The 26766-nt window shown below is 35.9% G+C and overlaps 1 protein-coding gene across 1 annotated transcript in view; it reads right to left on the bottom strand.

Moving 5' to 3' along the window:
* LOC100539280 (DDB1- and CUL4-associated factor 6-like) overlaps positions 1-26766 on the bottom strand; it is a 35659-nt gene that overhangs the window by 7047 nt on the left and 1846 nt on the right. Inside the window, exons 2-8 of the mRNA XM_031556546.1 lie at positions 22780-22839; positions 18257-18362; positions 17577-17719; positions 16657-16740; positions 16177-16501; positions 11398-11439; positions 4785-4923 (exon numbers count right to left, since the gene is read on the bottom strand). Coding sequence (XP_031412406.1) covers positions 4785-4923; positions 11398-11439; positions 16177-16501; positions 16657-16740; positions 17577-17719; positions 18257-18362; positions 22780-22839 — 899 coding nt within the window. The remainder of the gene's footprint in view (positions 1-4784; positions 4924-11397; positions 11440-16176; positions 16502-16656; positions 16741-17576; positions 17720-18256; positions 18363-22779; positions 22840-26766) is intronic.

Here is a 26766-nt window from a genome sequence, read left to right on the forward strand (position 1 = left end):
TTGTCAGATATCAGGAGTTCTCGCACACTATAAGTGAAAAGTGCTTGTAATAATATCCAAATTTATTTTATTTTTAAAAAAATTTAAACACACACCTTGCTGTATATAAATTTATAGGTGGCATATTCAGAGAGGACCTGCAGTTTGTACTGAAGGTCATTCTAGCATTTTGGACCAATTTAGGGCGTTTTACTTTGCAGTGGCTGGATTAATATCACGCAAACTTTATTCATTTTTAAATCACTTACTTGTAAAAAATAATAATTGGATCATCTTTGTTTTCAAAAGCCTACAGAAAACTCCTCTACAGCTTTATTGATAACAGTTAGTTTGAGCCTCAGTAATAATTGCCTGTAGTTAAAACAGTCAGGAAGGATTTTTTATGTGCTTGTTGGAAAACTATATATTTGAAGGAAGAAATTCTGCACCTCTGACAATAAGACTGATAACCTTACTTGAAATATGCAAAACTTACTCAGGAATTCCTAAAAAATCAGAAAAAACTAGGAACAGATTAAAAAAACACTGCATTGTGACTCAAAGTGTCACAGTTTGTAAATAAAGTAAATAAACACAGTTAGGCTGAATGTGCCACTCACTGAAGTATACTGTAGATAGAGTCAAGGCCAGACTCAAAAGAAGACTTCCAGGAAGCCAGACACTTCTCACTGTAACTATACAGTTTGTTGCAGAGCTTCAATCAGCTAAACGTGCCTACGTATGCTATACCTAGAATACTATGCAGTGATGTACTATATCTTCCACTTCTCTTTTTCCTGATGTGAAATGCTATAATTCAGGAGGTATTTGTATGTCAAATTCCATAAATATTCTTAATCTCATCAACGTTGTTCTTCTGGATATGATTTGCTAACAATGCCGTGACGTCTTTCTATTGAGGTCACCATCTTTCCTTTTGAAATGGCTAGGCTGTCCTCTCCTTGGTTCTGAGAATTAAGAGCAAATACAGTCAGTGACAAGATAACTAACTTAGCTCGTTTTTGACTTGCAAAATTTCCTGGGAGACAAGTGAGAAGACAAATCTGAACCACCTTCAAAGCCAGGCTGGATGTGGCTCTGGGCAGCCTGTCTGGTGGTTGGTGACCCTGCACATAGCAGGCGGTTGAAACTCAATGATTATTGTGGTCCTTTTCAACCCAGGCCATTCTATGATTCTATTATTCTCTTCTTTGTCCCCATCCCTTCCCTGAAAACGTAGCATGGTTATCAGATTACAAAATAATATACCATCTAATAATTTTTTATACATACCAGTTATATTATATTTAGTTTATATTGATTCACGTGACTGTTTATGTTAGACTAATATTTTTATTTTTAAAATACTGTTTGTAAATAATTACTTGTATAGTAATTATTAAATTATTTATTAATTATGAGTTCTGGAACTAATGTAGCTGAAGTAGCCCTATGAAACAGTAATGTTGCAGTGAAAACGGCTGTGTAAACAAGAGAAATTGCAGGCCAGGAACAAATGGCCTCCTCAGATGCATCAGATGTGCATTTCCTTGAAATGCAATGCTGTTATTACTACACACCTGTAACATTCACAATACTCTTATGACTATAGCTAAAAGAACATGGCTTATTTAACATCTGAACCCCCAAAATAGAAACTTAGAATAATTTTCAAGAAACAACTATGCTTGTTAAATGCAGAATAATCTTTCTGTGCCAAGGCCTTTCTCTCTCGCCTTCACTGTCTAAACATCTGTAATCCAAATGACATCAACTACGAGCAAACAAGAACGGGTCACTTCCTTCACTAATGGTTGTAATCTTGAGAAATGAATCTGTAATCTTCTGATTTTACACAAACTAGGATGTCATAGTAACCATTGTTAAACTATCTGAAGGACAGGTTAGATGGCATTATCTTTCTCACTTGCCATCTTCCAAGTCATCCAAAGAATAAGAGTTTAGATGGGATGGCAGAGGGAGAAAGGATGGTTGTTGTTCAAGAGTAGTCAAACTCAGTCACAATGCAAGAGCTGAAAGCTTCACACTAATCTGATATTTGGGCTGCAATTTTCAAATGTAAACCTATACAAAAGATTACACTTTGAATAGTTCTGAAGCTTAAAGTGTATTAATTTTTTTGAATTGACATACCCTGGGAGGAGATACATGAACAGAAATTTCCCATAGAGCAGCTTTCAGAGCCCACACAGATGATGTCCAATGCTTGAAGTACAGCATAAAATCATATTCTTAAATAGTAAAAATTAAGAAATCTCATACAAAAGAGATAGAAACCTAAGTATGAAAGAGGGCAAAAGACTATTTAAAAAGAATCCTATATGGAATTGTGTTCCACGTAACACATCACATTGAAGCTCTCCAGTAGGCAGCGCCTTCATCCTTTCCTTTTGCACAGCTTTTTCAGAGAAATGCACTGGAGAAAAGGACAGACACACAGCCTTGTTCTGTGCCTTGCTCCAGCTATGTTGATTTAAAAAAAGCCATGATAAAGAATCTTACTAAGTAAGCTGAACCATTACCACTGTTAAAAATATGCACCGTACTTCCAGCATTACATACATCCACTATCAAATTTCAGCCTTTGGATCTTGCTAGGTCTGTCTATAAGACTATGTTCCTATGATACAGTCATCTTTATAGCTAAAAATAAGCCAAGAAAATGGCATGTCTGGAATCTGTAGTCTAGGACACATTTCCAATATTTTCATCTTTCTGCAGTTTTTGTCTTATAGGTCTCATCTTTTTATTGTTTTGTTACATACAAGTGCATCCAAAACATCCATAATCATAAATAACCTTATTTTATTCTCAGTCATTCCTGCTTTCTTTGTATTCTCTTAAGCATCTGCTTATTTTATATTTCTAATTTTCAAATGACTTAATTTTAGCATCACATAAAGCAACAGATTTCAAATTCACAAAATATTTTATGTTTTCAAACTTTTGCTGCATGCATACATAATTTATCATCTGCTTCTTGGTTACATAAATATGCTCTACTGAAGAACAGAATTTCTTTCAACTTAACTTTTTAAAATGGGAATCTGGGACTTGGGGTGAGTATAATGAAAGGAAGAATGGCAAATATACAAAAAGAGATGACTAGGACAGAAGAGAAAATTAGTAAGAAAGAGAGCAGAGAAACAGAACTGGAGGGACAAAGACAAGTTCTGAAGAGAAAGGACTTTAGGATCATAAGATCATTCTTTCCCTGAACTGGCAGAAAGAAATAAGAAATCCCACCCCTTAACCCCTTACCATCACACACACTGCTGCTATTGTTCTTTTCAAATACCTTGCTTTCTAACAAATATAGGAATTACACAAAATATGATCATTACAATTTTTTGTAAGATTGCCAAATTAAACTCTCAAAAGTCAGAAAGCACCCAAATTAACCAATCTGCACGCCTGACTTTAGTTCATTTCTCTTACATACGTATGATCAAAATAACAGATGTATGTAATTGACAAGACAATTTTATCCCTGGGTAGCTCAAGTGTATAGGAAACAAAGAAAGGGTGTAGAGAGCGTGTTCTTTAAACTGTCTCCATCACCAATTTGAAATGGAAACCAGCTTTCTTCCTGCACGATGGAGTCCATCAGAAAAAAGAAAATTTAAAATGATGCTTGCCACCACAGAAACAAACATGCCAGTCTTCTACCATATGCATGCCTTGTCAGAGGTGCTCGTGTAAAACTGAAGCTAAAACACCAAACCAAATTCTACAGAAGCTAAATAACAACATGCATGGAATAATCTGTGCAACAACACATACACAGATGGAGACTAAATTAAGACCACTTAGGAAAGCTTAGTCTTAATATCTCTGAACTAAGTGCTCGATAATATGACTTTTAAACTAATGCATTTTTGAGTAATTAAATTTATTTTGTGAAACAGTGCAAGATCTTGCCATTAATCAAATTTATTCTAGGCTTTATTGTTTTATGCTTACTAAAATATACACTTACTGGAGCAATTTCCCCCCAGTGTAATCAAGGCCTTTCATTTAAACTCTAGAAAACTGCTCTTGGAGGAAGAGGGACTACTCCTCAGATCATCTTCAAAACAAGACATTTACTACTTCTACAAAGCATCACCTAGCATTGAAAACTTAACATCTTCCAAGTACTGTAAAAAGACAAAAAAAAAAAGAAAAAAACAAACAGCAAGGAAGACAGCATTTGTTTTTCATGCATGCTATTGTTTTTTAAAAACAGTAGCTGTACTTTCCCTCAAAATACACACTTGATATGAAAAAGGCAGGGCATTTAGTATTGATAGTAAGATTAATAACTAGCAGTATTTCACTTTTTAAATTAAAATATGTCCAATCTCTTTAAAATTATTATTGAATCCTTGCTTTTACTTTCCAAGTTCTTAAAAATTATTGAATTATCACTCTCCCTTCCAAGCTCTTCAAAATTTAATCATTAATTTCCCTTTAAAGAGCTTGGAAGGGGCAGCGAGGATCCAATAATAATTTTGAAAGTGGTCACATTTTATACCACTTAAGCTGACAGATAAATACCCAAAATTTCAACAAAATGTAAGGAGAAAATCAAACTGCTGAAAACCTGATTGTCTACCATGGTGCCATGCAAACCATGCCGATCGTAATTTTCATTTAGAGCAAATTATACATACGACTTCCGACTGAATATACAAGTGGAAGTGCTTACAAAACCCTTTTTGGAAAGCTTATCAATGTGGCACCCACACTAATTCACTCCATACAAAAACCTGTGGCTCCAGAAGCAAACAAAGCATTTGTACCATTGTTCGGGAGTTCCGATGACCTTTATAAACCATCTTTATTAAAGGACGTCTGATGTTCAAAGTCTCCAACTCTTCCATTTCTTTCCTTTCTTTCCTCCTTCTGAAGAGCTCCTGAATGCGGGCAACAGCGGATCGTCTACAAATAGCACACAAAGAGAACAGTACTGAAAGACCATTTCCAAACATTGAAATTGGCTAGCAAAACAGGGCTATAAGATAATAATTAGGCACTCAAACACACTCTCCATAAGTTTGGTACAAACACCGACGCTATTCCAAATGTAAAACTGCAGACTTTTAAAGATATCCATCCTGACTTAGAGCAAGAACAGCATGCAAGACAGTGGACTGTCAAGTGATGCAACATTTCATTGCCTCTCTGAAGTACAAACATCAGGTGCTGGCAAAATTCACGTGCTTTTTTTATGAAGTGCTAGAGATAACCTCCAAACACAACGAGGTAGCAAAACTCCAAAGTGAAAGATCTATGATAATACAGACATTTAAAAACACAGAAAGTAATTAAGGATCTAGTGTGCCTTCCAGTGTGATTTGTTTGTGGGCTTTCATGTTGTTTTTTTTCCTCTCAAATTTCATAAAATATACTTTTCTTTGTTATTTCCTTATGATAAGGCTCAAGGCTTAAACATCTTTTAAAAATGGTCCTACTGAGGCTGGAAATGATTTGAAATAATTTACAATAGAAACTGTCTCTATGTTAGCAGTCTTCCTGGAATAACAAAGACAAATAAGCCAAATGATATATTCAGTTTTGTGACTGTTTAGTTCCAGGAAACTACATCTTGATAAAGATCTGAAAAGACCCTGGTGCAATGTTTCTCCTCTTTAGCCCTAAGTTTGTAGATCCCTACAATTCCAGTTATAACCAAACTAACTACATGCACCTAGCTCTTCTTTCATTCTTTATCGGGGTTGCTATTAGCTTTGAGGTCCTGAACATATTCCAATGAGAACATCATTCCTCTGGGAGAAGCAGGTACAGATTTTAGCAGAAAGTAAGGAATCAAACCATAGAAATATATAGGATCCTGAAAACTAAATTGATCCAGAAATGAACACATGTGAAACCTTGGTATGCTGCTGTGCGAAGGCTAGTAGCCTGAATTAGGCCATAAGTGATGTGGTGGTGTTTTAAATGCTGATTCTGGATTCCTGCAACAGGAGTCTTTCCCAGAAAATCTCATAATTCTCTCTAATAATGGTCTGCACACTTTTGTTTCATTTTTGTCACAGGAGGAAGTTGGACAATAAAATTAAGATGAATTGTTATCCTACAGCTAGACAAAGATGAAAATTAATCTAAATGATCAATACAGAATATACATGCATTTATAGAAAACTGTCAAACTAAGACAAGTCTTCTGATGTGGCTAAACCTTCAGAGGATATTTTAATACTTTTTTTTTTAATAGAAATTAGAGGAGATTTGTAAGTATTAGTCAACAGATCCACTCAGCAGTGAGCTAATGCATCTACTGGAAAATTTGTCTGGAAAAATTTCATAAAATGGACTACTTCTGTTTGCTTTGTGAGAGTTTTCTACCTCCTCCAATTTCATATCTGTGCAGTTCTCTAGTTCCACCTTCATACACAAATACTAAATAAGTATGCTGTGATTGTTAATTATTCTGTGTGATGGAAAAGATGAGCGGCACCTGATAAACTACATAAATTACTTGCAGAAATCTTAAACAATTATTCACAGACATTTAGCTTTGTACCTGTGTTTAAAAGGAAGTTGTTTCTGAGAGAAATTAAAGGAAATAACAATTGTTATCAACCACATCAACGACCACAAGGCTTCAGAAACAGCACAGCTACTCATCACAGTAAGACCCTTTCTGATTTCAAAACCATGCCTCCTAGCCTTACGTCTACTGCTTACCGTGATGCTCATTTGGATTTTTGAATGTGGTGTATTTATCTGTATTAATTAGTTAATAAAAAGATGAGCAGCAGAGAAGTTGAAAAGTTAAACATCGTTAGGTTTGACAAAGCAGGAAATTTATCCATCTCTTTCAAAAGAGATCCTTGCTAGATTGCATCTAAGAAGTTCTGAGATCAGAAGATAGTGTTAAATACCTAACTAGTGTTCCTTGATATGTTTTCTTTTGTCTTAGCATTCCTATGAAAATTCACGTCCCCATCTAAATTCCCCTAACGCAGCCCGTTACAAAAAATGTCAAGGCTCTTCAGAATCATGTATTTTTAAAATAAAAGCAGAAACAAAAAGCCATTTTTGACAAAAACAGTGCCTTTCCTTTAAGTTCAGTTCTGAGTTTAAGGTTTTATTTTAAAAGGCAAAAATGGACTCATACTTAAGTTATCTTACACAGTCAATGACTATCTTCAGCATGGAGACTGCAGCCAGGCACATGTGGCTATAACTGTGAGACAGTTATCACGCATTCCAGTAACATGCTGCTACAAGCAGGAGCTTGGCAGAGGCAAGTCTTCTCCATGAAAGATAAATATGAGCACAACTTAATCTCAGATTTTCTAAGGCACACTAACAAACACCACTAAGAAAACAAAAGCCTATTTGTCTTGGGTTTTTAATTTCTATTTGTGATAAGCAATTCCTGTTCTATTGCAACATAAAGCTAGGCAGTAGCCTAATGATATAGAGCATCAGGAGGTAGCGAAGGGTGCTGTGCAATTCTTCTCTCTTCTGAAGTTTGCCTAAGCCTGACTGTGAGCTGCTGCTTCTCTTTCAAACTGCACACTCTTCCAAGCATAAATCGACAGATGTTGAAATTTATACACTTTGTGTCAATATTCTGCAGCTACAAAGTACTACTTCTCAACACAGTCATCACCATTAACTGTGCATTTTCACCAGCAATGAACAAGAGCCTGCATGCCACACCCATAAAAATCTGCACTTGCAGAGGTGATCCAGTGTTTCACAGCTGCTATGAAGATGCTGTTGTTAGGAAAACGTTGCCTACACAGTCCATCTTTCATTGGCCCAAACAGATGGAGGACAGAAGATGCCAAATCTGGACTACACGCAGCTATGGTAGGACAGTCCAGCTGAAACTGACAGTGTGCTCCATGGTCCCCAGACCATGGTATGAGGCCTGGAATCATTTTATTGCAAGAAAAAGGTTGTCCTCTTCTCTGGCCTGATTCCAGAAGTACAAGCCTTCAGCTTAGCTTAGTCAGCTGCACAACACGGTGGTCAGAATGGATGGTTTACCCAGTCTCCAGGAAACCCAAAAGGATCATCCCTTTCCTATCCCCAAAAATGTGTATCTCTTTACCACCTGAGGTCTAAGTCCTGAGCTTTTTCTTCACATATCATAACTCCATGGACTGTTATTTTGACTCTGGTTTCTAGTGATGACAACACATCTCATTAATGGTAATGATGCAATCCATGAAACTGTCACCTTCAGCATCAGATTGGTTCAATAGGTTCTGACAAACTTCCATACAGTGTTCCTTCTGTTCCTGTGTGAGCATTTGTGTGACACATCTGGCACAAACTTTGTGATATTCCACAGCATTGCCACTGACAATGACTGCATGGCTGTTCAGAATGTGATTTGTCTTTGATGTCTCTGTCTGCCACTGTTGAAATCAACCACTCGTCACCTCACCGTGCTCATACCCACTGTCTGGTCGCCAGAAACGTTCAGCAAGTGTCAATGAATGTTGATGCAGGCAGAAATTCACTGCATGGAGGAATTCAATGACACAACTTTGCTTCATACACACCTACATGTCAGATGCCATTTTGTCAGATTGGCCCTTGCTGCCATCTGTCACACAGCAACCATATGTACTGGAATGCTGTTGGGAAGGTTCAGTCTCTTCTGCCTTAATGTCTGCCTCTGACATCGTTTGCCAACATATTAAAATAGGAGGCATTACTTTCAGAGCAGTCCTTATAGTTACGTCCTTAAACTGTACATAATGCTCTGATTTCAGAATCATTCACTACTACCACCTTATCTGAAGGTATATGGTTAAAAACACTTCAGCTTTATCTTGTGCTACCTTTGTGTAATATCTTATAACATTGGTGTGTGAAGTCTTGATGAGCACAGAAAGATAAGCCCTTTACAATCAGCCCGATTCAAGTCTCCAAAGTTGATTGTTATAAATATTAATGATCAAAAGCACATTTAAATTAGGACCTACATGAATTGAATAGGCATTCAAGAATTGAATATTCTTTCAATTATATAGCCAGAAAAATGGAAAAGATGCAAACTTGTAAGCTAGAAACTTTTCAAAAGAAAAGTTTTTGTCACATAGGACATTCTCTTTATGTTTAGGAATTCTGACATCTAATAAGGAGTTCAGAAATATATATATATGCAATCTAATAAGTAGCTTATTATTAAAGCACATTATTTCTCTTAAAATTAAAACATCATTCCTCTTGAAAATACATTTTTTGAGAACTGGGGACCCTAGTTCCTAGTCTACGTTACTCAAGATTTTCTAACTAAGTCTGCAGCATGTTTTAAAATAACTATGCTTATCTGTTAAAATTATTTTGAAAGTCACTCTTCTATGCTTCTCAGAAGAAGGAAAACCTAGCATTACAATTAACCATCAGCTGAATCTGCAAACAATCTACAGGAATTCAGCTACAAACATTTTTCTATTAGAGGCCCAGGTGCAGTAGCTGTCACAAAGTTTATCAGGTATCCTTGATAACCCTGCTTCTTTTCAACACCATTATTGTAAGGTGATCACCTCCCAGCTGTAGCAACTGGGTATGGAGCTCAGGCACACTTCCTTTCCTGCATTCTTCTTGTCTCAGCTCTGATCACTCAACTAAAACAGCATAGAATCCCCCAGTACTAAGGATCTCTTCCTTTTAAGGTTTCCAAATTCACTAAAACGCAGCCAAACATTGTCTGGTTTTGCTCCAGGAACACCGCTTCCTTCTTTTCTGCTGTTTGAAGCCTGTTTTTGTTGTTATTGCCATCTTCTCATTTGAACTTTTTCCTGTCTAAATCAAATGCAGGGAACCTAAGGCTTATTCCTTTTACATTAGAAGCAGTTTCTCTGATGTCTTTTGGTTAGTTCTTCATTGACCATGTAGACAAATCCACCTGCCCACTACCATGTTCTTGCCCAAGAATTCCCACCATGTCTCTGTACAAATAAGCTGTCATCAGGAAAGTCAAATCTAGCTCAGGAAGGTGACCAATTTTTAAACTACATTAAAACAGATCCTGTTCTTGAATATCAATATTTGATTGTGTTTCTGATTTTAATTACCAAATGCCCATGGTGCTATGGAAGCCTCTGACACTCAGAAAGAGATTTACTACTGCTGTCAAATATCAAGCATTAAGGAGGTTCATAAACAGCAGCAGAACTGTCATGCTAACAGCCCGTTGACATCCTAAAAGCAAAAATTTATTTTACTGCTGATTATATAAGACAAAATGCTTACCCAAATGCCTTCCATAAGTCATTCCCTCGCCCTCTAACACAACCAGTATTTCAATTCTCCTTAGATGCAAACCTTTCTAAATTTTCATTTTTCAGAAATTCTGATGTTACAAAAGAACAACAACTAAAATCAGAGAAAAGTATAGTGAAAAAAAATTCTATGCTGAATAAATCACTCATTTTTATATGACATTTATAGACAAAAAAAAAAAATAAACTATCTTCCGGACATTACTGAAGAGCTAAAGAACTCCATGGTAAATATGTTTAATACAGAAAGAATACCTATTGTGTTAGGTACAATACAGCAAAAAGAACACAGACTCCTGAACCCTTACAGATACTGTTGTGTTAAATTTATGTATTTCGATTACAGCTAAGTTTGAAATATAAGACAATGGAATATGTGTCTATGGTATTTTCCTCTGAGCATTTAAGATATAGGACTCAGGTTAAGTTTTGTACGAAACAACATTCTATGTCTTTTCTTTTGTAGCCACACAAGGACAGTATGTTATTTTTCATCTTTAGCTTTATTTTTCCCCACGTTTTCTCTATTTCCTGAGGCTTTAGCATTAAATCACACTAGAACATTTCTCCCTCTTATGGCACATGGCCAAACAGTTTCCAAACCTTCTATGTTCTTACAACTAATTCACTGAAGTATTTCAGTGAAGAACATGAGATCAAATGACTTTTCCATCTAACCTCATTATATTTAGCACTTTTTTTTAGAAATAGTTAGCACTTTTTTGATAAATATGCATTATCAAGTATACCTTTGATAATTACATCTTGTTCAGGGGAAAAAAAAAAGATGTGAAATCTTGTATTTTTTTTCAGAACGGGGTGTTCTCTAGTGCCAGACAAAGCAGATGCAAAGTTAAACGTTCCTCAGCAGCCTAACAAAAGAGATATTTGTATTTCACAAACTTAACACTTTACAAATTCCATTAATTTCTACAGCACACAATAAAAATGTTAATGTTGTTACATGTATACGCTGCCATTTTTTTCCATTTCCATGCAAATACATGCAGCTAAATATAATTCATAGCACTTTAAGTATAGCAATTCTTAAAATGCCAGTTAGATACAAAAAACAAGAACCTGATAAATCCATTATACAGAAATAATAAGAGGGGGGGGAGAAAAAAGAATCAATTACCTCATTATTCTATCACCTATCGCTGTTCCTCTGATATTATATCTAGTAAAGGGAACAACAACTGAAGTCATTCAAAAATGCTGGATATCATGTTTTTAAAAGGTTAGCATCCATTACAAAGTGTGTTCTACTTCTTCCAATTGAGGAGATTTATGCTCAATGTGTTAGTATATGAGACTATTTCAATTTCAGCAAAAATAATATTCAGATTACATATTAGTACACAAAGTAGATCCTATAAAATGCAGTAATTTTCATAGATTATAGCAGAAATGGAAGCAGCTGCATTATTATTTCAATTTTATGTTTGCATTTGTTTCAAATTTTGATTCACTACTTTAAAATCTTCCAAACTTCACCTCTGCTCAAAGATCAGCTTCTGTCCAAGTGTAGAGAAAAGCAATGAAGTCATTTAAGAAAGAAAACAGCCCTGAAAGAGTTGTATTGTCTACTTTGTGAAAATCAAGCTCAGTCAGTTAAAAACATCATTCTCTGCTCATAAGGTTTATATATCTTTCTTAGATTCCTCACTCTGCCTCACACAGATTACAAAGTACAATGTTCAGGTGAGCCATATTACCTCCTTCTGTTCCAACTACATTTGCTAAACTTAGTAAGTTTTAATGAAGATATGCCATGGTTCTAATTTAAGACTTCAAAACCTGTTTATCTTCTCATATTTGTAAGACAAAGAATCATTTCATGTGGCTTTTTTTTTTTATTAACTTGAAAAATACTCTAGGCAATTCCTTATACATTAAAAAGAATGTGTATTAACTAGCCTGTAGTCAATGCAAAATAGAAGCTTCTTTTAGCCACTGATCTTCAGCACCCTTACAATGATGTTCAGAGGTTGTGGAAATGCTACAGGAAAAGAGATGTCGCATTCTCATTTCTTTCAATGAATATCCTTCTACATCAAAACTATTCCAACCTGATTCCCAATAAATATTCAGTTGACTTAACCAATTTATCAACTCACAAAAGACTGCTTTATTTCTACATATTTTGCTGCTATTATTTCAGGCCCTTTTCAAAACACTCATGTAGGTGCAGGGGTTGTGTTTCTCTATCTGTCACACAGTCTTTCCAGGCAGGTTAGCTGGAGACAAACTACCCTCATTGTGTTTCGAGACGTTCAAGGAACTACAGTAAGAGTTCATGTCCCTTATATCAATTCTTACATTGTATAAGTGAGAAAAAAAAGACCCAGTTCTTTGTCTGAACACATTAAAAGTTGGAATCAAACAATGAATGTTCTGAAAAATTAGATTTGCAAAATTGGTTTAAAAAAACCTGTTCATAAATCTGAAATTCACATCCATCTTACTAAAAATTGTCCAAATCCTGCAAAGTGGAAGCAGCAGGAAGTTCTCTGTTTATTTAACTTCAAGTCATAGTGTCAAAAGAGGTATCAAAAGGGTACATCAGCCACTTCTTTTCCTTAAGAGGAAGTTTAAGTTCGTGATTTCAGAGGACAGGTTCAGAAGGTTACCTCCCTTTCTCAGTGGAGGAAGCTTTACTTCACAGTGGAAAGCTAAGACAGTTTCTTCTAACACATTTCTCCATCTGTGAAGTTTCTCTTAACATAACATTTATTGTTTACATAATGTTATGTTAACATAAACAATTAGGTATGGGAAAAAAAAGTAAAAAATCCTAAAATTTCCTCCAGACAAAAACTAGTAATGTTACATACTGCAGAAGGCTTAGTAGTTGAATTGTTTTTTTTTTTTTTGTTCACTGTTTCAAAATTTTTTCGTCCCAGAAAAGAATTAAATTATTTTTTGCCACTATGTGCATAAATTAGGTTCAGAAAAGTTACATTATTGCAGGACAACCTTACATCTTCTCTGGACAGAAAAAGCAAACAAAGAAAACAAAACCCCAGTACCTCCTAGACATTCTAGAGAGATGAAATCTACTGTACTACTTCTGTATTAATGACATTAATTATGTCACAGGGATGACACATTGGAAACTCAATAATTAAGTAAATCTGAGAAGATGAGATTTAGTAAAGGAATTGTTAGGTAACACAGTTTACTAAGTGAGAAAAGAGAGAACGTAAGACAATAGGAAGCATACTGGTGGAGTTACTCACTGGCCTTGAAGGCAATTTGTTCAATGTATTGCTAATGACCTTTGAGCAAAATGTAGGAATGTACTCATGCTATGCATTGAGAACGTGAAATTGGGTAATTTTAAGAATATAGGACTGCAGGACCTTGAGAACAGTCATATACTTCCAAGCTTCCTTCTGGTAAAAGATTAAAACATTATCCTGCTGGACACGATGAAGGAAAGACTTTAGTAGTCTGAAGACAAAAAGCCACCACTATGAGACAGCCAGAGGCTAGAGAGAGGAAAGATGCAACTACATCCCCCATTGGTACCACAGAGAATCTTCCCTAGAAAATGAGTAATACTCATACATTACTCTTAGCAACGTCCACACAGCACACTGCGTGTAATTCTGGCCTACCAGATTCAAGAAAGAGTTAGAACTAGAAAGAGTACAGATGGGAACCAGTACAATGCTGGAAGATTACTAGAAGACTTTACTGCTAAGAGTACAGAAAATCTTAGTGCTCTTTAGTCTAGCAAAACAAAAGCCAACAACAGGCAGGATGAGCATCATTTAAATGATGTTCATCCTGTTCATCCATGCACTGGGCATGGAAAAACAGTTATTTCAAAGCACTATGTTAGCACAAAACAAAAAGACTGATTATGGTCAACTTATACCCACTGTATTAGGAATGCTTTGAAGCAACTTCCCACTTGTTAAGGCATCAGGGGGATTTTATGTAAGGGATATGATTTTATGTAAGTTTATGAAAGGGATAATATGCTACAACATCTGTTGCATAGTAGAGAGGACTTGCAGTTCCTTTCACTCTTTTTCATAGATATAAATACTAAGAGGGCTTATAGCTAGACTGTAAGACCAGCAGTGCCTAATCTCTCTCCCTGGATATCCAACTTTTTTTCATTACTCATAGCTTGTCTCACTTATCTTCGGTATCTCAGAGGGCATTTAGGAACTCCTGAAACCAGAAGAATAGGAGGGGAACAAAGTAAATATGTATTGTTAGAAATTAAACTTGAAAAGTTCCCTGTTTATACATATACAGAAGTAGAATAAAATGAGGTGGTCGGTTTAAGCCTGAGTAATGAAAGCCTGGAGGCAATCCTAAACCGATATTGACTAAACAGTAGCTTTTGTCAGGTTTTATATGGGAAAAGTAAAAGGGAGCAAGGGGCTGCATAAAGGATTTTAAGTGCATCATTCATTTAGTTGAATGATTTTTATATGATAGATCTCAACTGCTACAGAAGAAATTTCAGTGCACAGACAAGAGGAGAAAAACCAGTGTCGGATGGAGAGCAACTTCATTTAAGATGTCCACACTAGTGGGAAACCGTAAAAGCTGTAGCACACTCTGAAGTATCATTCTAATTACATTACTGTAAGAACTGTTATCTAACAGAGAAAGTATAAGGTGCATGAAGAGAAGCTAAGAATCCTAACGAAAGCAGAAATGAGATTAGAATTGCAGAGTATTTGATAGCTTGCTCTTCATCCAGTACATTATAATGAACCTTGCCATTGCAGTAGCAACTCTTCCAGACACATAATATTTATCTGCAATTCAAGTTCACTTAGTCTTGTGTGAAAAATCAACAGAATAAGACAGAGTCTGTACATGATGACTTTTTTATAGATATCACTTACTGAACTATTTGTGCTATCTAATAAGTAACCACTGTCCTTTACATCACCACTGACCATGTAAGCAGCTTAGGACTGTTTCTTAAACTGCAAATTATTCAAAACCTTTTCTATATTCAGTTATTAAATTCCTTCAGATTATTTAATAAATATACATTGCAATCTTTAAAGTAAAGAATTTATACTATCAGCACAAGGAATTAATAGCAAGATAATACTGACTTTGAAGAGGACAAGAGTAAAACTAAGGCATCTGACACTAGGTTATACATCTAAAATGAATGAAAGACTTTCTTACTGTCTTTAAGGATGTTGCTTAAGTAATTCATGTAACTTTTAAAAAGTCCAACAATTGAAATTCATTAACAAAGGTATTAAAAAAGCAATACTAAACTGGGGACTAAGTTTACCAAGTGGTCAAACAATAAATTATTTTAAAAGCAAAGAAATATACAAAGCGTATTAAATGCACCTTTTCTTGGCAATGACAACCTTCAGTAAACTATTTTTTTTTAATCTCATACATAGATATTCTATAACTGAGAAAAAGGATTACAGTTTCTCCTTCAGAGAATAAAAACAAGAATGATTGAGCCTATCTGTCTTAATGTAGTACTACAGAAAAACATAACATTGATGAACAGCAACAATAACTTCTGTTTTGTCAAAGAAAAAACAGCCAAAGTATAGCTGAAAAAGCAAATTTAGGCCCCTGTGTCCTCAATGCAATTATATGAATTTCTGATTATTCTCACTGGAGCCATAATTATCAAAAGTGAACAGCAAACGTTTAGTCTTCGGGTATTCAGCAGGCACAAAACAAAGCACAGCCAGATATTAGGTGTGTGGGAGCTTGCCTGGCTATGGGGGAAAATGTAGCTATACAAATCTTACATACAGGCAAATCAGGCTGAGCCATAAGGCTGATCAAGCTGGCAAAACCAACTTTTAAAATTAAGGCTATAAAGCATTGGCTTCTAGTACTTCCACTAAAAGAAAAATGCATTTTGCCAAGCAGCAACAGAGACAAGTATTCCTCTAACCTGTGTCCTGGTCCTCCTCGATACCTTGCTCCTGGGATCAGAACAGGATCATCATCACTGTCATCAGTTTCTTGGAGAGCTGAGGTTCTGGTAGAACAATCTTCTGGAGTTGCAAGCCCTGAGGATTCTGGGTGTGGCTGAGGTTCATCGCTTGCACTAAGCAAGTTGGCAGTGGATTCAGCACTTTGCTGACTTGAAATTTCTTGATTTGTACTTTTTTCACTTGAAGCTTCTTCCTCCGCAGTTCTGGAGACAGTCTCAACACTGGGATCATTTTCTTCTGGTTGGACTCCAGGATGCTCAGTAACAGGTTTATTGGATACAGCTAATGGAAAATATCGGTGAAATGATTACAGCCTGTTTTAGAAGTCATTATAAATGGTCATAAACATTAAATTATGCATATTGAATTTATATTGGAAATTTATTTTTTTCCCACTTTCTATGTCCTCACATAACAGTATTAGTACATATACATACTTGCTTCTGTCGTCTCTACAGTTTCATCCGTAGTTTTCAGTTCTTCAGCACTTGCGTCTTCCTTGTGAGATTCATCAGGAACTCCTGAGTTAAACAACTTTATATTAAACTGCATGATTTCACTTAGATGCACATCTACCAGTCCTAGTAGATGGTACCAGCGGTCCTAGATCAAGCCAATCAAAGCAATGCCCTGCAAGTTTTGTATCTCACTTTACTGCAATCTTAGATATTAATTGCATAAAGTCAGTATATTAAAAAAATAAAAATCTCTTTATCTAGTTGCTCAGATCAATACATAAACAAAGAAGAAAGTATTTATTGTCCCTTAATACACTCGTATCCCATGCAATCAGAATTTAGCTGCAAAACTAGCAATATTACTCTTCAAACAGATGATCGCTTACTGAAAAATATTATTTCTGAAGAAAGAAATTAAATAATATCTCTACTGAAAGTGGATTTTTCTGGAAACTGTTATTTGACTTGACTGCCCTTTTAGCAACGAAATGAGTGAGACTACCTCACATTAAAGAAAAAATAAGTAGAACCTTACGTAAAAAAATACACCTGAGAGTTGAAAGGAATGCTGCAAAATACCTAGTACTCATTACAACTGTGAGCAGCTCTACTATTTTTCAATACAAGTTAGGGCAAAAACATGTTCCTAAGAAAAAAGAACAAGAGTATCAGAACTAAAACCAGGAAAAGCTCATTTTATTCGCACTTATTTGCATCTCTTTCAGGTCAATACATTTCTCCTTCAGAAAAAAAACCAAACACAAACCACCAAACTCCAACACAGAACAAAAGCACCGTGTTCTATTACGGCTATATTCTGCCTTCATATGCGTGTGTATGAGACTCCCGTTGTATTCGGTGGTAGTCATAGACATATGAGAGCAGAAATTTTACCTTACCATTACAGAAGTAATGCTGAATCTTACTTGTTTCTTCATCTTCAGGTCCTGACTCTTCTGATGTTTTTGTTTTTAAGGAATCTTCTTGGCCTTCAGTTTTGCAATGACTTCCACTCCCTCTGGAGCTTGAATTTGTGCTGCTCCTGGCAATACAACATGTAAAAAGCAAACAAGCAAAAAATCCACAGAACTTAGAAACAATATAAATTGGTAAGAAAATCACTGCAATGCACTCAGGCATAGAAATACTGAATTCCTTGTTTTACAACTTAGGAACTGTGCCCACAGAAAGACTAACTTGCTAAATAATGTAAGAGAAGTTTGGTAGAACCAAGAATTAAAACTTGAGCGCTAACTCCCAGACTACCTTTCCATCAGTGTACCTTGCTTTACTAAAAGCAGTGAATGCAAATATGACACTTGGTTTTGATGACAATAGCTGGGTTTCCAGCTACACTAGCATTAAAAAGATTTACAGTAAAACATCACACACTGTTACATAAATTCCATGTTGAAGTACGACTGCTTTTCATTTTGAACATGCTAACAACTCCAGCCATTTTCAAACTGGATATATACTAATTGGAAAATATATCATATGTAAAAATATTTGCATCTATGCTAGATCAGTGCTAGTGAAATGTGTCAGCAAGAAGTCAAAAGCAAAACTAAATTCTTACCACTCATCAGTGAAGTCCAATTTTATTGTGCTAGTAGTTGTTCCTTCTGTACTGTAGTGCAAACTTAAAACTGGTTCACTCGTTCCTGTTCGTGGCTTATCACTCTCTGTAAATATGAAATTGATAAAGTTTGGATGAGCATCAGCCATATGCATAAAGATGCTATATTTCTGAAGATTCATTTAATTATCTTTAAAAAGGTCACATTGTTAAGATGTAACTTTAAGATTTGTTACAGCCCAAGCAAACAGTTAAGAAGTTTCAGAGTAAACACACCAAATTCACACTTCACAATGCTTTAAAAATGGCTTTAAATAATTTGTATTTACAAAGAGCAAACAAAGATGCTGCTCTTCAACATGCAGATAAATAAAATTGTCAGCTAGATACACGTACACACAATGTGATCCTTCAAGAGCAGATCTTTTTCCTATCAATTACCTTAGTAATAAGAACATAAAGTAGTTTAGATGTTGTGTTCAGTCCTGTTAGTCTCATGTAAACATGTGAAGAAAGATGATGAGACCACAGTCAGTGGTCTAGAAATTCACCTTCTCCTTTACTTTTTTGTCTACCTAGAATCTACTGAACTACTAATAGCCTTCGACCTGTCATAAATAGTCAAGTAATTGTCATGAAATCACTCTAAGTTTGTGTTCTGATAGCTTCAGGCTTAAAGAAAATCTTTCATACTATAATAACCTTAAGCAGAAGGGGAGTCATTGCAAAACTAAGTATTTGTGTCATCCAAAAGCAACAGATGTCAAATTGAAAACTGCTGTAATCCTGGCAAACTCCTGCTGAATTTGAAGTTTTAAGGACGGTTCAGTGGTCACCTTCAAAATGGAACTGCTCAATAACATCCGTCCACCCACACAACCTCCTTGAGAGAAATTCAGGGTGACTCTCTATCTACACGCATGGCCCAACTGCCATTAATGCTTAAGTTGGCTATGGGCAGCACTAAAAAGTTTAAGGAAAGTAGCATCAAACTAAGCCTCACTACATAGGTGCCTATCTTTCAGAAAACAGATGGCACAGTTTGCTTAGTACTCGGTACCGCTCAAATGACCAGAAAAGTAGCCTACGTAGTCTTGCTTTGCACAAATGCTGTTTCAACAAAAGCATGACAAATTTTCTTTGGTTTATAGAGTACAGAAATTTGATCAAAAGGATATTTGCTGTATTGGCAACAGACCAGTACCTAGAATGAAGTAACTTCAGATAATCTTTGGGCAAACATCAATTAAAATCTAACATTCAGTACAAGCATACAAATTTCCCATGCCAGAACAAAAATGGCTATAATATTGCCACAGGATATTTATGAAAAAAATGCAATTAAGTTGTAGGAACTATGAAACATAAGAATTTAAACCAGCCATCAGTACTTGTCCTTAAACAGTTGACAAGACAGAAACCCACTACAGTATCAGAGCAGAAATCAGTGCTCTGAAGAACTTTAAATATGTATTTCTTTATTTTCTGATGACAAACTGAGAAAATAGAGTAAAAAATTATATGGCAGAACATTGATCAATTATAAACATGAATTAATCATACATAAGGAGCATCGAAATAAAAGCTCATCTCTTCTCTAAAACAAAGCTTCTAGTCACATTCTTATCAGAGTGAAGCAAAGATCAAACTGTATCTTATAGTGGCATGTATAAATATTCTGAATGAAACCGAACAAAAAATGATGCATCTTTAATTATCCAATTTGTTGTTGTATCTTTTTCTTGCAATCTGTCAGCAAGTATATCCTGGTGTAAAAATCTGTTTAACGTTTGGGAATTCCTTCCTATTCATGTACAAACACTGATAATTTCAGCATACTGGATAGTTATCAAGTTATCATGACTTGGCCACTGGAAGAGTAAAAGATGACAGAGAATTCATCTTCTTTCTCACAGATACAGATGAGACCTATCTTTCAAAGAGGAAGTGAGACGGAAAGAGAGACAATTTAGTGCCTTGAATAGTCCTAGGCAGCCATCTACTATCAACTATTGCAATACTATAACCTGATGCTATGCAATATTCAGTTCTGCACATTTCTGACCAAAGTAACTGAACATCATGAAACTATAATGAATGTAATTGAATGTTTGGATTGTGTTATAAAGCTCAGATCAATCATCATCATAAAGAGTGCTTTAGTGTCCTAAAACATCAGCACCAAGAAACTAAAGCCTTCTGATTGCACTTACTGTGGAGGCTTGTATTTACTCATACTAAAAAAATAGGAAGAACTGCCGTAAGCACATCCAAAGAGGGCACTAACTGAGAACTCTGCCACAGTTTGACAAACCAACTTGCTCTGAGCCAGTTCACATATCTATAGTGTGGCACTGAACAGTCAGGCACAGACATCACCATAGCAGTGATGTTCCATAAATGCACGCACTAACTTGCAAATATCTAGAAATATTAGTATTCAACATGAAGGAAGAAGCAGTAAGATGGCATGGGATGCATGCATCCATTTACACCTCAAAGTTACCAAGCCAGTGCTCTGGCTTCCAGTTCTCTCACTTATCATACCAATTCAAACAGTACCTTTAAGACATAATATTGCCTATATACTAAAAGAAATATTACAGATATCCTTTATTATTAAAATCACAGTCTAACAAAGCATTCTGTGTTGATTATTGCTATCTATTTGGAAGCTATTTTGTAAAGAGTGGATGGATATGCAGGTTCTGCTGGAATGTCAGAAAAAAATGGCATTTAAATATGTGTTTCTATAGGCATAAGTATCAAAAGGTCTTTATACCCAGAAAATGTCTTAAAACATAAATGACAATAACACAGACTGGTCCAAAAGCCAGCTAATTCAGTACTGAATTAAGGAGGGAAAAAAAAAAAAAAAAAAAGAGTAAGAACAACCAAGTATTTCTATATAAGAACTGATACAACTTCTTTCATTAGCTACTTACACGTTTCTGAGGTTTCTATTCCAAAATTCTACTCTGAATCTGAGCAAATTGTTTCTTCTGGTTTTCATTTGGATAAGGTAGATTTCCTAACAAATTAATTCCTTTTCCAAATTCTTAGGTTATGAAACTTCAGGTAACAAATAGTGTCTTTTCTGGTGATCCTTATCACCACAAAATAAAAATGTTACCTTAAAACATTCCAGATTACTACAGTTATACAGTTAACAACAGTAACATACAAACTAGCTCGCCTGCTTGACAAGAAATTTGGGAACTGATTTCTGGGATGAAAACTTCTGCTTTCATTTTTCTTGTTACATGGGTTTAACTTGCCAGCTTTATTGAATAAACTATTTTATCAACTTTCCAAACATTTTCTGCTGTATGAATTTCAATAAGCATACAGACTTGTTAATTCTAGCTTACTCTACTACCATTAAATAATGCTTTATTTTGAGTTTATAAAAGAGAGCATAATTTAGTCACTAATAAGTAAGTCTTCCAGCCCAACCTGAAGAGTGATGTAGACTATCAAACCATGAATAATTAGTAAATGTACTCGGTAAGATTTAAGGCTATTTCATCACAAAATGTAGTTCTACAATGTGAATTTATTATACCAATAAATCAAACACAGCTTGATTTTTTCCCCCAGCATTCTTGGATTCTAACATAAATCAAGTCTCAACAGTTGCCAAATACTGTCTTTCAGAAATGGAACATCAAAATAGCATTCTAGCTTTCAATGCGAAACATGAAACAGCCAGCTCTTTTTTGGCATTTGAGCTACTTAAGCTCTATTGAGGCCTTGATATGGAAGTAAGCTTAATGCAGAGCGGATGGAAATCTATTTTTAAATTACCCTCCATCATTCGTTAATTATGCAGGCATAAAAATTCACAGCAGATGACAGTGGTTCAGCTAGAATAGGGTCACCTCCAGCCAAATTCACTGCTCACAATTTAAAGGCTCTGATGAACAATGGGCGTAGAGAAAGCTCAGAAGCATTCCTTCTATCACTAGAACTTGAGGCATCTACAAAGAAACACTAGTACTTGCTTAGTAGAAGGAGTAGAGGACAAAAGATTACAGAGGTAAGATGCACTTAAATGCAGTAGGTGCTCGAGTTACTCAAACTGTGCAAGTACAACAAAGCTGCATGTATCTTTTGCATAAAATAAAGTGCTTTAGCATTACATGATTGCAAGTTATTTCAAGTTGACAGCTGCATTCTGATTCAAGAACAACCATCCAGAAAAACAGAAAAACTATTTAAAGAATTAATTCCATATTTAAAAAAAACATACCAAATTTCTGTAGAATACCTACGACATTTACTGTACCTACATTGAATGCATTATGAGTTGAGCATAGGATGGCTTTCAAAAACAATTAACCTTACTCTGATCCTGGTATTGAGAATCAAATAATTAACAAGTTTCCAGCAGATCTGCTTACAGAATTCTACTTTATGCAGATGAACAGCATTTTAGACTGTTTATCATCACGAAAGGCAATTTTAAAAAGGAAGCATTGCAATCAGCTATGGCTGGGTATAGCGTATTTCCTGTCACGCACCCTGTTGCTCATCAAGTGACATGGATCCAAGCTGTTTGTTAACCACAGAAGAAGGAGAATCTGAAACAAAAATGAGATTTCAACTTAAAACATAAGCAGCAGAGAACTGCACAGCAATGTCACGATCATACGTTAGTTTAAAATAAAAAAATGAAAAGCGGCAACACAAGGAAGCTTTGGGGTTGTTTCATGAGCAGCCAGCCATATTGCATTTTCTAGGCATGAAAGAAGCAAAGCCACTTGTTTCAAATCATTACGTGTTTCTTTAGGTAGTCACTGAACAGCCTGAAGCTTCCTGACGCTGATATTAAAAACGCCTGTCCAATACCAAGGACTTTGCCTTGTTCTTCATTTCTAAAATGTTTCAAAGAACATCGAAGAGTTATGACTTCTAAAGCCTTTGCTGAAACTATCAAATGACATTAGTACTTCAAACCATGTGCTACACGTGGATTTCAGAGTATTTATACATCAACATGAAATACTCATGGCATACCAGTACCTTCAATACTTGTATCTATGGACATAAATTATAAAAGATAAGAGGATTTATGAATACAGCAGCATACAGATTGTTTGCATAACATCAAGGCACCCAAACAGATGCCACTCAGAAAATAGTTCAATAATCTTGCATTCCTACATGCTATAAACATCTGCAACACCTGATGACTGAAAATAGCTTCATGAGTTTATGACACAGCACCACACCAATCAGTCTTACAAAAACTCTTAACTAATCACAGAAAGAAAAAAAACAACAGCAGTAGACAATAAGTTCCACATCTTCTCTGAAGTCCACTCCTCTTATAGTCTCTGAAAACCAGATCTTGCTTCCATATTACTGCAAGAGGCATGGATGTACACAAATCAGTGCAGTATTTCAAACATAATATTGGCTAGGCTACCACATGTTGGTTCCACTTGTTAATCTTCCATTATAAACAAATTCATGCTAAGCAAAATGGATTTAATATCCTGTATTACAAACTGAGTTAGTCTGCAAACTTCACAGCATGCTAAAAGAATTTCAGCATGAATTTAAACCCTATATGAGAAAGCAAACAAATAGGAAATCTCCTCTTACAGGTGACTCATTCCAAGGTTCGTGCCAGATTAGCACCATGACCAGTTTTGTAGAACAGCTATAAGACCTGCTAAACTGACAGAGCTGATTTAAAGACACATCCTCAAAATCATCCTTGATTCTCAACTACTGGTGCAAGAATCACCAGTTCCTTCGTTACACTGACACCTAGCACTGTGTGGAAGGGGAGAAGGAATGAAGACAACCAGGGGAAATTTAATGCAAGCCCAGTGTGCTTTGGAAGCTGGCTTGTGTCAGTAATCAGGCTTGGACACATTCACTGGGGAATGGAATATAATTCTAAATTTCCCTTCACCCCTTTACCTTTGTTCAACCATGCTCATACCTTGCACTGAAAACACCAAAGCCAGACCACAGAATTTGTCCTGTAGGCTTAGCTCTTAAGTGTGAGACCTGTAACATTAATGTATTTCACTTTCCAAAACTGAAGTGTACTTTAAATATGATTTCTAATTTAGAAGATAAGTGTTTGCAGCAGAATATTTTCAGTGGAATCATAACCCAAGTTTTAAAATGCAAATGTGAGGAATAAAGCTGGTGTAAAGATACACCATGTCATAAGATGACCAGCTGACTCAGCACATGAAATGGTATGCATCTCTCAAGGGCAGGCTGGCTTTGAGCATATTCATAGCTACAAGCCCATGGCTGGGATTAACTTCTACCAAAGTGCTAAAGCCAAGGATCTCTTGTCTAGCAAGCTAAGACGACTAAATCAAACAAGACAGTGATTCTCAGACAAGCTCTGCCCTTGCAGTCTGTTTCTACATGCTTATACATCCTATGATCTTCTTAAGGGGCAAACCACGCTGCCAAACATTATACTTTGCTGAAAAAGCCAATCTCATCAGCTTTTTAATTCAGGCCTAGATGAACAGAAGAAATGCCACTAAACAAACATACTTCAATGATTAGCGTAAGAAATAACACAGGTTGCAACAGGAATTAATGTCTCCTATTTATTTCCATGAAAACTAGAACAGATACAAAGAGCACAGTAACACTGTTCGACGGATAAAATTTCAGCTATGAAACACTATTTTTCAACAGTCACCACCATTAGCTATGTATTTTTGCCAGTGATGAAGAAGAGCCTGCATGCTGCACTTGTAAAAGCCTGTACTACAAGAGGTTCACTGTTGCTGTCACCACTGCTGAAACACACCACCCGCTGCCTCACTGTGCTCTGGTCTCCATCACTGTTCAGCAGCTGTCACTAAATGTCAATGGGCTCCATTTTTACTACACAGAGCAATCCAATGACACACCTTTGCTTCATACACACCTCCACATCAGATACCATGGTGTCAGATTGTCTCCTTACTGCCACTGTCACATGGCAACAACACACAATAGAATACTATCAGGAAGGTTAATCTGTATTGCCGCAGCACCAACAACCGTCTTTGACACTGTGTGTCAACACAATAAAATAGGATGCAGGGCTTGTGGAGCACTTTACTACCCTTTCCAGCACTTCTCAATTTTAATAAGACCCCCAGTTATTAAAAAGTAAGTAAACAGCAGCACGTTTTACCACACATACCATTCAATCACAAAACAAAAAAATTCTAGATAACAGTCACTGCTAATATAGACTTAAATCTCCCACATTTCACTACTATTTTGATAACTTCTTACAGCTCTGTGAATGCATTTTCCTTGGAATATGACCATTGAGAAATGTAAGCGAAATAGAGGATGCATCCTAAATAATCCAATTAATACGGCTGAAGAGCTCAATATGTAGCAATTCCCAACTCCCTAATTCACTTTTTTCCTTCCTCCCTCAAGTCTCTCGAAGCCACAGATCACCTGCCCCCCTTGAAGTGGCACTGCAGCTTAGAACCTTACAGCTCAGGCAGAGAAATCAACAGGACCAGCCTGGAGAAGTTCAGGTAAATGCCTCTTTTTTAATATATGGCTTGGTTTTGTAAAAATTCTGAAAACGTACTTTCATCATTTCTCATAAAGCTTTTGAAAAAAAAAAAGCATTACAAAAACTGTGCCATATAGTTAAAAAAACAAACAAAAATCCAAACTCTTACCTGAGCCTTCACAGGCTGGGTCTACATCCCAGTGCAGTTCACCACTGGTTGTAATGTCACCAGTACATTCTAAACTGGAACACCACTTAAAGAGGAAACTGTAGAGTCATAAATATGGGAAACCTCAAACAGAAAATAGAAAATAATTTTTAAGTCAATTACATGCTGAAGGATCTTCCTATAGTTTGGACAGTCAGCACCTGACTTCTTCAAAATATCAGCATGTTGTCTCTGTTGCTTTGGTTAAAAAAAAATTCTTCTTTATACCATGAACACCAGCACCAGTAAGAAAGCCAGGCCTGAACAGTGAGACCTGTCTCTGGAGTCCCAAACATAATAGATTAAATGGACATTAACCCAAGAAGATAAACACTTGTATTAATGATTACGAAAAACTGCTCTGTGCAGTGATTAAGCTCTCTGTCAAATATTTTGGACTTCAGACAGACATTTCTGTATCTGCACATTTTAAGAAAAAAAAAATCAAATAATAAAGATGCAGTTTTATCACTCAGATTACCTAAGATACATACATACTGACAGCTACAGGAATCTCTGATGCACACTGATGTATAACTACCTTTTTTTTTCTCCTCTTTCACAATCAGATGATTCTTATTTCTTTAACTTCTCCTAATGCATTTTATTAGCTTAAGAGTTCTAGAAAAGAGAAGTAAAGATCTCTTCAAAGCCTTGCTTCAGTTTATAACCCATCACTGATTTATGGTGATGTCTACACAGCACATCTGAACTGGGCAGGGCAGCACTAAAAACAGGTTATAGAGGTTTAATTTCTCTGTAGTTTGCACATAGCCTACTTATGCTTGTTTA

This window comes from Meleagris gallopavo, chromosome 1 (assembly GCF_000146605.3).
Source record: "Meleagris gallopavo isolate NT-WF06-2002-E0010 breed Aviagen turkey brand Nicholas breeding stock chromosome 1, Turkey_5.1, whole genome shotgun sequence".
Lineage (NCBI taxonomy): Eukaryota > Metazoa > Chordata > Aves > Galliformes > Phasianidae > Meleagris > Meleagris gallopavo.